The sequence below is a fragment of the Bos grunniens genome, chromosome 28 (genome assembly GCF_055505025.1).
Source record: "Bos grunniens cultivar Pamir isolate PY7600 chromosome 28, Bosgru_T2T1.0, whole genome shotgun sequence".
NCBI lineage: Eukaryota > Metazoa > Chordata > Mammalia > Artiodactyla > Bovidae > Bos > Bos grunniens.
This window is the reverse complement of record NC_141192.1, coordinates 26547176-26559338: the sequence shown is the minus strand read 5'-3', so window position 1 is coordinate 26559338 and position 12163 is coordinate 26547176. Positions and strand designations below refer to the sequence as shown.

Genomic DNA, 12163 nt, shown 5'->3' with positions numbered 1-12163 from the left:
TTCAAGAAAAATGAATATCCTTCTCACCATTCTGTGAGAAGGATTGCTGCAGAGACACAGAGTCTCAGGGACCTTATAGGATGCTCTAGTCTGTACAAGAGGTAAAAATATCCTGAATTACTCTTAGTCCATTAGTACTGGAGTGGGGTGCCATTGCCTTCTCCGATATTTAAAAGACTAATAAAGATTAAATATGGTCATATCATACTATATAGTTTCTATAATAATTAAACAGTTACAGTCCATGGGGTCGCTAAGAGTCGGACACAACTGAGCGACTTCACTTTCACTTTTTCACTTTCATGCATTGGAGAAGGAAATGGCAACCCACTCCAGTGTTCTTGCCTGGAGAATCCCAGGGGCAGGAGAGCCTGGTGGGCTGACGTCTATGGGGTCACACAGAGTTGGACACGACTGAAGTGACTTAGCAGCAGCAGCAGTCTTCATAAAGAAGCATGTAATAAGATCTTTTAAAGAATTTTCCTCCGGTTAAGAAAAATATGTCCTATTTTTCATTTAGGTTCCTACATTATACTGTATTAAGCCTAGAGGTTTGTTATCCTTCAATTTTTGTATCCCAGGACAACTGATGTGGTGACGTGAGGAAGTCAGACATAAAACCTGTTGAGAATTAAACCATCGCCTTCTTCATTTAATCCAACATACTATGTATGATCGACTCTTCAGAGTCTCAAATAATTTTGGTCCATTATTTCATAAGTATTTTTATTATTTGCAGGTTCGATGGATGATGTACTGGATTGTCTTTGCCCTGTATACTGTAATTGAAACAGTAGCAGATCAAACAGTCGCTTGGTAAGTTCTAGCATTGAGAAATGTCCATAATGTAGACTCTTATCTGGCGTTCTGTGTTCTTATCCTGCTCTTGCTGTTAACTAAGAGATTTTTTTAAAATAAATGTTTAAAATTTTTGTTTATTTGTCTATGTCATGTCTTAGTTGCAGCGCGTGAGATCTTTGTTGCATCGTGGGGGATCTTTCCTTGTGACACGTGGGCTTAGTTGCTCTGTGGCATGTGGGATCTTAGTTCCCCAAACAGGGATCAAACTTGTGTCCCCTGCAGTGCAAGGAGGATTCTTAACCACTGGACCACCAAGGAAATCCATCCCTAACTAAATGAATTTCATCAGTCTACCTAATTATCCATTGCATCATTTCCTTTAGCTGGTTTCCCCACAAGGACATTACCTTCCTTATGGAATCCCCCACATAAAGGCAGTTCATCCTCCTGCCCACATGCCGCTTCCTCCCACCCTTCTCCCACACATGTCCCAGGATCTCGGAACAGAGAAAACTTGGTTGTCATTATCTTTTTTCCACACACTGATGACTTCACACTATTTTTGCTTTATTAGTATTTCCTAAGCAAACTCCCCTTTTGAAGCCCACAGCTTCTGATTTTAGCACTTCCCTCCCATCCTTAAAATTCTCATCCACAAACATTCGAACTGGATGACATCAAGTCCACATGGCTACCACCCGCTCCCAACACCAGCTCCTGGACTGCCCTATTCCAAACAGCATGAGGCAGAATTGAAACATGTTTCTATCCTCAAGGATCAAACATTTTACTGAGAAGTCATACTTAGTGGAACAACCTGAGTCTAATTGTGCTGTATTTCAGGAGTATATTTCCAACTATACCTTGCCATCACTTGGAGAAGTCGTTTTTTCCAAACTCTAAACATTTACTACCTCGCCACTATCTTCAACCACCCTTACTGCACAAACCCCCAACTTAAATCAGCCCAACCACACTCCTCTTCTCTTCTTTACCCAGGCTACCAACTGAGCTGAAAAGAAATCAATCAGTTGCTCATATAGGTATCAATTTGAAAGTCACCATTCCTTTTACTTGCTTTTGGTCACTGGCTTCTTCCATTCCCTCCTGTTTCTGTTTCAAATCTTTACCGTTCTCTGCTTTCACTGTCTTTCTGACTTTGTAAGTCTCATCATATTCTCATAGCACACTAGGTCACGTTGGATGGCTCAGAAAAAATAGAAGTCATGAGACTTAAATGTTCTTCACAACCAGCCCTTATGTATCAACTTCTCTGTATCTGCATCCATCTTTCTCTTCCTCCTTCTGTCCCACAGTTCATTTATCTGTTATGTTTTGGTAAAGGGGTTTGGAAGGGTTTTTTGTTTGTTTGTTTGTTTTTAAGTGGCAGAACAGATTCTAAACCAAGCTAGGTGTCTTGAAGTTTCCATGTTCTCTCTTTAAATGCATCTCTGTTTTTCTGGTTGCAAACGTACATATATACACTATTAAAAAGTAAATAAGGTAGAAAAAACTTGTCATGAGCAACGGAAGTCCAGAGACTCCTCTGTAACTGCACTGTGCAGAACCCCTTCATCGTCTATACAGTAGTCGGTCCTCACTGCCCCCTGCCCACCTGTCTCATCAGAAGAGCCCAGATTTTTTATCACGTACCTTAGTAGCGCATAGACCACAGGATGCTTGTTCCCTTGTGCTGTGTTACTTAACTTTTGCTATGGCAACAAACCACCCTAAGCACAATGGGTTAAAAAACAAACATTCATTTCTTGCTCAGGGTACATGAAGACAAATGGTCAGCTGCCAGCGTTGCTGGGCTCAGCTCAGTTTTAAGTGTCTTCTTGTTCATGGACCAAGCCTGAAGAAGCAGATATCCTCACGACAGAAAGCAGAATTTGAAAGCAAGAGGTTGGGGGGTGTTGAAGTGAGGGAGTCAAGTGACATTTAAAGCTTTTCTTTGCATTTAACATATGTTGCACTCACATTCTGTTGCCCAGAGCAGGTCACATGACTAAACCCACGGTCCTTGCTTGAGGAAGTGTAGTCAGCCTATGGGAGAAGATGCTGAAAAACCCCAGTGGGAAGGGGCACGGGTATATAAGCCTAATTTCCAGGTTACCACAATGGCGATTCCTTTCTCCTTCCAAGTGAACGATTTAGGTCTGTCAAGTGCTGCACTTCTGGCCAAATGAAATTGGAGGGGACGTTTTCTGGGAGCTCTAAGAGAAGGAGATGTGCATATGGGGTAACATTGCACACTTGGAGCTTATAAATGCTTAAAAACACACCTAACACTTGGGAGGTATGTCCTGCTATGCCATGGCAGCTAGGCTCTGCAGACAGGGTGGGTGCACCTTACTGTCCTGGTTAGATGCTTTTAATGAACTCTGCCAACAAAGGTCCATCTAGTCAAGGCTATGGTTTTTCCAGTGGTCATGTATGGATGTGGGAGTTGGACTATAAAGAAAGCTGAGTGCCGAAGAATTGATGCTTTTGAACTGTGGTGTTGAAGAAGACTGTTGGACTGCAAGGAGATCCAACCAGTCCATCCTAAAGGAAATCAGTCCTAAATATTCATTGGAAAGACTGATGCTGAAGCTGAAACTCCAATACTTTGGCCACCTGATGCAAAGAACTGACTCATTTGAAAAGACCCTGATGCTCGGAAAGATTCAAGGCGGGAAGAAAAGGGGAAAACAGAGGATGAGATGGTTGGATGGCATCACTGACTCAATGAGCATGAGTTTGAGTGAACTCCAGGAGTTGGTGATGGACAGGGAGGCCTGGCGTGCTGCAGTCCATGGGGTTGCAAAGAGTCGGACGTGACTGAGCAACTGAACTGAACTGAACCTGAACTGAATGACCTCTCTGAACTGCTCCAGTTAGTTTGGCAGCTTGTCTGACTTTGTCTATAGAGAGCAGTCTTGGAACTTCCTTGGCTGTCCAGTGGTTAAGACTCTCCCTTCCAATGCAAGGGGTGCAGGTTTGATCCCTGGTCTAAGATCCAACATCCGCGGAGGGTGCAGCCAAAAAGTAAACAGTTTTTTTAAAAAAAATGTACATGAATGGAACAACTTTGAACTAGAATCTCTGCGAGGGGATAGGCTGCTCTGATCTATATAATTAGTGAGATTAATTTGTCAGTTCAAACATAGTTGTTTTCCTGATCACAACTTCTTACCTGTGAAAGCGTAACACAGTGACTGAACTTTAAAAAAAATTTTGTGTATGATTTCCTCATTGTCTGTAGTTTTATTTTCACCAGCATCCTTTTCAAATATTTTCTTGTCAGGTTCCCCCTCTACTATGAGCTTAAGATTGCTTTTGTCATATGGCTACTCTCTCCTTATACCAGAGGAGCAAGTTTAATATACAGAAAATTCCTTCATCCACTACTTTCTTCAAAGGAAAGGGTAAGATGTATAAATTATTTCCACAAATCATTTGTTAGAAATGCGTTTCATCATCACATGTTGCATGCTATAAAATGAGTGAAACTATTATATTAGGGGAGAAAGTCCTAGTTTTCAGCTTCTTGACATTCTTTTTAAATAAAATTAATATTCTACAAACTTGATTTTTTTTTCCAGGAAATTGATGATTATATTGTCCAAGCAAAAGAACGAGGCTATGAAACTATGGTAAACTTTGGGCGGCAAGGTTTAAATTTAGCAGCTACTGCTGCCGTCACTGCAGCAGTGAAGGTAATTTTTTATTTACTTTTTTTTTTAATCCAGTGTCAAATTGCCAGTGAACAAAGTAGGGTGGCTTTTTATTTCAGATCATTATAAATTTTGGCACAAATTTACCTTCTGTTTATTTTTTTAATGTTAGAAAACAACAAGTAGACTGTTTTAAAGATATTTTAACACGTCTTCTATAATTGTTAGATATTTTGAACTCTTAATTGATGACAGAATGAGAGATAGTAAATAAAACATACTGGGAAAATGTCATTTTGTCGTAATCTTCCTACTTTATAACCTTAAAATAGTTTTGAGTAAATAACCTTTAGTAAAGATGACCATTCTTTCTTTGTCTTTGGTGTTTTTTTCCCCTCTATCTCTCCATGGCACTATCTTGGTAGGATTTCTGGCTTACTTCTGCACCCATACTTCAACCAATTTGAGGTAACTGATTATTCAAAATAAGGCATGAAAAATTTCTGCTCTTAAAACTTAAGATTTTACTTAGCCAATTACTAATGTCATGTGTTGTGTTTTGCAAGCCAAATTATCAAAGGAATGCCTTATGTGAAAATTCGCATTATGGCTTTTGGATTTCTTTGCATGTAGTAATTAGTGTGGTTGATTTTAAATCCCATGGCATTATTGGTTTTGGTGTGTAGTATGTGGAAAGAAAATAGGTTTCAGCTTCAGAAAGTTCTGAGTGTGACTTTCCAAATAACATCAGCCTTTTACTTAACTTCTGCTTTGGGAGGATGGCAGGGAGGAGAAAATGAGGCAGAGCAGAACTCAAGTCCTGGTCTGCTGCATAAGAAAGTAGAGGTTTTAAAGTGGTTGCCTGCAGGGGGATGGAGAGAGGGGACCAAAGGTTTCTTGCTTTCTTTGTTATAAAATTTAGCATTATTTAGCATCACAAATCAAGTACAAGTTATTTATTTACACCCTCAAGAAGATGCTTTCTGAATTTTCCATACTTAAAAACAACATTCAACTGGATTCTGTGGCAAAAAACTAAAAACTAAGTTTCAGCATCAAAAGTTGTTTAGGAATATAGACATTTTATGTGTCTGTATTCCCAATTTTTGATGCTGAAATTTAGTTTTTAGACATTTTAGAGCACTGTTTTAGGAAACATGCTGCTGCTAAGTCACTTCAGTCGTGTCCAACTCTGTGCGACCCCATAAACGGCAGCCCACCAGGCTCCCCCATCCCTGGGATTCTCCAGGGAAGAACACTGGAGTGGGTTGCCATTTCCTTCTCCAATGCATGAAAGTGAAAAGTCAAAGTGAAGTCGCTCAGTCATGTCCGACTCTTAGCAACCCCCTGGACTGCAGCCCACCAGGCTCCTCCGTCCATGGGATTTTCCAGGCAAGAGTACTGGAGTGGGGTGCCATCGCCTTCTCCGTTAGGAAACATAGACACACACAAATCTCATTTGCCCGGTTCACTTCAACACTTAAATATGGTTTATAATCCTACCTACTCTGTGAGACTCGTAACTGTTTTGTGGGATATTTATTTTATTTTGACTTACTACTTCCAACCTCTACATGAGGAACCAGAAACCCCAACCGGATTATCTTTCCTCATTCCTTCATTTATTTTTATTTTATACATACTTTGCTGCCACTGGTATTTAACATCCTATATGTTTATTTAAAGATATTTAGTGTATTGACCATCTAGGTTTGTATCTAATGCCTACTGTATGGTAGGTGCTTGGGATGCAGCAATGAACAAAACAGATACAGTCCCTACCCTTTCAGGCCACTACTGTCAAGCTGAATATCTGTATCTACTAACTGAAAATTTTATCTCATATTTGGTTGCTTAGAGCCTACCCCTTGCCCTCCACTATTAAAAAAAGCATTATCTAGTAATTCCCTGGTGGTCCAGTGGTGAGGATTCCGTGCTTTCACTGCAAGGGCCAGGGTTCAGTCCCTGGTCAGGGAACTAAGATCCCAAAGCCTCAGGGTGCAGACAAAAAAAATAAATAAAAGGTAAAATAAGCATTATCTTACTGAAACACCTTTTTGTAGAAAGACTATAAAAGTGATCCCATACCTATATTTCTTTAGCTTCTTTGTGATATATATTGCTTGTCTTTATTTATATATTTAACAAATTAAAACCACTTCTCCACTTCAAAGACAAGAAACAGCATAAAAATTATCTAAGTTACCACTGCAAAACAAACCCACTGTAACTTGAATTCACTTTGGAATTCTCTCTTTTCGCTTGTGATCTTGTGATCCTTTTGTTATCAAGTTCACTGTGTATAGTGAACTTGATATGATGAGGCAACCCTCATCATTCTCCCAATGAGCAGAGGAATGTTGGCATCAACCATACTGGATTTTATTCATTAGAGATGGTCATTAAATATGCTGAACACAGCATAATGTTAACACTATTTGCCTCAAGTTTTACTATGCCTGCTTTAAGGTAGGGGAAATTAGTTTCATCTCTAGAGATGTCAAGGAAAGGCACTGACTGTGATGGAAGAATCACTGAACCAGACATTTCCTACTGAAGAATAAATTGAAACCGAAATAGGAAATAGGTCAAGTTTTTAAGGAGAAACTGCAGGAAAGCTAATAGTAAGACTTGAGAATTATTAAACTTTTTTTTTTTTTTTTTTTACAATATATGGTTTGTTAAAAATATCTTTCAGACTAAAAATACTGAACTCTCAGTGTGACCTTTAAAGACTGGCAATACCCCCAGCTAGGCTTCCCAAGCTGAACCACCTGAGCATGTTAAAGATGAAACTAGGAATCTAATCAGAACATTTATTACACCGTAAAGCAATTTTCTGAAAATGTTACTCAGCTCTGTGACCTCATTACCCGGCATCTGTTCACAAGGTCAGTGTACAAGTTTATTTTGGCTGAGCAAAGCACAAACATATGAAGGAGCTTCAAGGATTTTGCTGAGGATGTTCAGCGTCCCATAGCTTTCACATGGGAAATGCCGGCGGCTTTTGTACAGACGAGCAACACTCCTGCTGAATGAAGGACAGAGGAAGAAGAGAACTGTTAGTCGTATTAAGCGCCTCTTAGGATTTTCTCTAGCAGCCTTTTCTTGGTGAATTCTTTAGCAGATATTATTTTTTAAAGAAATCAATTATCACAGAAATGAGAGCCTTACAGTTAAAATTTCTGAAATCTTATTGACTGTAAATAACGACAGTTAGGTCAGAAATCCTGACATCTTGCTGTCTGTTTTAATGGCTTTCTGTTTGTGAAAGAATTTGAGGAGATTCAGCTGCTTAGTATCATCTGTATAAAAAAAGAGAGCCCTTCTTTAGACAATGGAGAAGAAAGATCGTATTTTTTTTTCTTTGCAATCTAAGCACGATGTTATAATGAAAGTTGAATTCTGTAGCAGTTGAGTTGTCAGCATTTTTTAGCCCTGCTTCTGTCCTAATTAGCCATGAGATTTAGGGCAGTCATCTGCACTGATCTCTCCAAGTATCCATGTTCTTACATATAAAATGAAGGGGTAAAAACTGACTTCTAAAACTCCTACTCGAAAATGACGGTTCTCATCTGGGGGCAATTTTGGTAATGTCTGGAGAGATTTTGGGTTGTCACAGCTGAGGCAGAGGCGCTGCTACTGGCATCTTAGGGAGAGGACAAGTATGCTGCTTACAGAACGGCTTCCCAACACAAAAAAAATTAGACCAAAATCGCACTAATGCTGAGGTCGAGAAGCCCTGCTGTGAAAGTATGGTAAGTCAGAAAAGGCTTAAAGGATATGTAAATATGTACGGGTAATTTAGGTGTTAGGTTATAGATCATCCTCTTTTACATTTTTCTCTGTTACAAACATTCTTCAATAAATATATATTGCTTTAATCTTAAAACCATGAAAATATAGTACTCACTTAATGCAAATGCAGTCAGTTCCATTCTTGGCTTGATCAGATTGTGTTAACTATCTATAAGGACAAGGCATTTCCCTAAAAACTGCAGACTACCCTTATTCTCAGTTATAATGTAGTATGTCAAGGATCAATAAGAAATAGAGCTTAATGACTACTCATTATTGAACAGTGTCCTAAAAATTATTCCATAAGGAATTGCTGGTATGCTTATAAGATTACAAAGCATTGCTGATTATATTTTTTAATTCTTAATTTAAAAATTCTGAGGATAGGTTGAAGATTTTATACAAAGGTGATGATAAGCACAGTAAATTCCTCTTATTTAACACAGAATATGGCCCTGGTGGCTCAGCGGTAAAGAATCCACCTGCAATACTGGAGACGCGGGTTCAATCCCTGGGTCAGGAAGATCCCCTAGAGTAGGAAATGGCAACCTACTCTAGTATACTTGCTTGGGAAATCCCATGGACAGAGGGGCCTAGCAGGCTATCGTCCATAGGGTTGCAAAAGTCCATGGACACAACTGAATGGCTAAACAACAACATAGTAATATTAGTATAATGTTTAACCAGGAAACAAAATATTTAAACAAAGCAGAATGGTTGGGTATAAAGAGGTTAGAATTAGTCATACATCATGGTCCGTTTTTACAGATGCCATCCATAGACCTGGATACTTGAGTAGACATGCAAATTTTCAGGTATCAGTGAGCTTCTGTGTGGGGCCAGCTGGGAAAGCTGCTTCTTGGCTAAAGCATTCTTTCCAGAGCTTGGACCCAGCCCTCCCACCCAGCCAACCTTACCACATTCTTAGTTTCTTAAATAGATGTTCTGGGCTCATCTAAATTCAAACCCTGAGGCCTCTGAGCTCCCTGAAGACAGGAACACTTCGTCTAATGATGTAAAATGTTCTACAGAATACTTTTTAATTACTTTGACTTTTGTTTTCTCATCATAACCTTTCGTTATTTTCTCTTTGATTTTTAGGACTAAATTTAACATACACAGTGTATATACAGTTCTGTAGCGAATAGGATCTAAATGCAGGATATAGAATTACCTTGTGGTTAGTAACTCCCTTCCAACTTACTAAGACTGCTGTTTCCACACATATTTTCCTCCACAGACTAGAACCTGTCTTCATTTTTCTTATACTTTTTAGCTTAATAGTGTATAAACCAAATGCAAGAAAATAAATCAAGCATTATTAATTTAAACAAAATATAAATACCTTTTAGTATTGTTTTTGATAAGTGGCTATAATTTCCTGCTTGTGCCCTCAAAATGTAGAAACAGTTTTTCTTTTAATGATGGGAGTAAGGGATTTAGATACTGGAAAGATGATGAAGAAATAGGTCAGAAATTCATATAGTATATTATGTTAACAATTAAAACTTCATTATACCCTCTGTGATGACTTCTGGGATGTGGGGGTGATAGAAGGGAGGTTCAAGATGGAGGGATATATGTATACTTATAGCTGATTCACATTGTTGTACAGCAGAAATCAACACACTGTAAAGCAATTACCCTCCAATTAAAAAAAAACACTTCATTATACCATCTATGACTAATTTTGTAATATAAAGAAATTTTTGAAAAAAATAGAAATCACTCATCTGCCTAAACATTATACTGTTTTAATTTTTTTAATATTTATCCCTGTCTAACTATAACCATACTGCACACTTGCACCCATATTTTGCATAATTTAGAATTCTGAGGTGGAGGGGAGGCATTTTCTCCTAACATTTTATTGCAAACATAATTCCCTTATTAATGGACTTTTTGTGCAGAATATATAAAAATTAGAGGGAATAGCTCTGCCTTTAAATGCAGTTATTTTATAGTGACACCTCTCCTTTTAAAGTGGTCACATTCGATACTTATAATTTATGTAGTATTTTTGAAGTTCACAGTTGTATAATAGTTTCCCCCCCCCATGTTATTTCTATTCTGGGGTTATTAGAAAACATACAGTGAAAAGAAATGATTTTTCAACGTGATAATGGCTGTTGAAGTGCTGTGAGTCCTCAAGGAAAGTACACAGCCTCTTTTTGCTTTTCCCTATATGGTAGCTGGCCTTTTTTTTTTTTTTTCTGAGGATTGATAATACCAGGGCTAGAGGGCTGATTACTCAAGAACTGCATTAAAATCCTGACTGTATACAGATCACACACATCTCGGTGTCGGTCCTTGCTCACCTTTCATGTAAACCTGAAGCGACCTCCTAGTGAATGGTGTAATCTAGCCCTGTAGATACCCATGACCATACTTGTGGTTTGGTACTGAACCTCTCCATATAAACTCCAGTGTTTACGTTCAAACATGCTGCTATCTATAGAGAACTCTGTAGCAGTCATGAGTAATGAAAAAAAAAAGGCTTAAAAAGAATAGTTTACTTATTACATATTCAGTATCAGCCCCATACCAGGTAAACTCAGAGAACGGAAGAAGCCTAAGATTTGTCCCTCTCTTCTATTTTCTTAAAATCTTACCCCGAAGGCAAAATATATAAAGCACAGCCACAGAACTAACATTAATGTGAGTTCATTTGTGAGATACACCCTAAGTAATTAGTTGATGATAATCATTAAAGATTCTGAAGTCTGTGGATGATGTAAAGCTAGACTGATTCAACAGCACGTTGACTTATTTGCATGCTGAGATATACTTTCTTGAGTGGGAGGGTTTGGGGGTTAAGAATATAGGATATTATGGATGTGTATTACCATCTGTTTGGCAATGGCAAAAAAAGTCAAGAATTGCTGAGAGGGCACAGAACTACAAAGATTGGAACAGAGAAAATGACAGTTCTGCAAAAACAAGGCATCTGTTTCAGACGAGCACTGGTCACTTCCTTTTAGCGTGTGTCTGAGTCTTTTGTCATCCTCTACTTAATAAATAAATGATGTCTGATAAAAAGAGAGTATAATAAATTAAACCTTGTCAAGAATGTTTAAAGATATGTGGAATCCAACTACTTTTATTGAGAATATAGATCCTTTTGGTGGCTCAGACAGTAAAGAATCCATCTGCAATCAGGAGACCCTGGTTCGATACCTGGGTCGGGAAGATCCCCTGGAGAAAGGAATGGCAGCCCACTCCAGTATTCTTGCCTGATGAATTCCATGGACAGAGGAGCCTGGCAGGCTACAGTCTATGGTCGCAGGGTCGGACACGACTGAGCGACTAACACTTTCAGTTTTCACTAGACCCTTTAATTATGCTTTTTCATAATTCAGAGACTATGGTAGAAATTACAAAGCTTAAGTGGGGTATGGAAATGGTGTTCAGGTTTGACATAATAGGGTATCACTAGGAGTAGCTAATCCAAGACTCATGAATCAAGACAATTTTCTTCAATGTAAAATACACATTAGCAGTAACATTGGGATGTTTGTAATGCCTTAGGCTTTGAAATTTAAAGATGAACCATTATGGATGAGTTTCTACAGTACCATTATAAGTAGAGGCAATCATAAATTCATATGTGTGGGAAGAAGAAATAATAAGTGTAAAAAAACCTTTAGAAGAATATTTTTAATCCATCTATAAATAAGAAATGAGTCATCTGTATGCTATGCAAATTTTCAAAGTGGGTAAATTTAGAAATTATTTTTTTCTCTTTACAAAGCTTTATACTTCGGGAAGAAATGTAGTTATGTCTGAAAAGTTCAGAAATGTTCCTTTCAAAGCTGTGCAATGATGAAAAGCATTGAGTATTCTGCAGTGATGGAGATACTCTCTACCTCACGGTCACTAGCCACATGTGGCTAGTGAGCAATTGA

At 38.4% G+C, this 12163-nt stretch overlaps 1 protein-coding gene across 3 annotated transcripts in view; it reads left to right on the top strand.

Moving 5' to 3' along the window:
- REEP3 (receptor accessory protein 3) overlaps positions 1-12163 on the top strand; it is a 99510-nt gene that overhangs the window by 74825 nt on the left and 12522 nt on the right. For all 3 annotated transcript variants that reach the window (XM_086382275.1, XM_086382276.1, XM_086382278.1), the window contains 3 exons: positions 740-816; positions 4091-4211; positions 4389-4502. In XM_086382275.1, coding sequence (XP_086238401.1) covers positions 740-816; positions 4091-4211; positions 4389-4502 — 312 coding nt within the window. The remainder of the gene's footprint in view (positions 1-739; positions 817-4090; positions 4212-4388; positions 4503-12163) is intronic.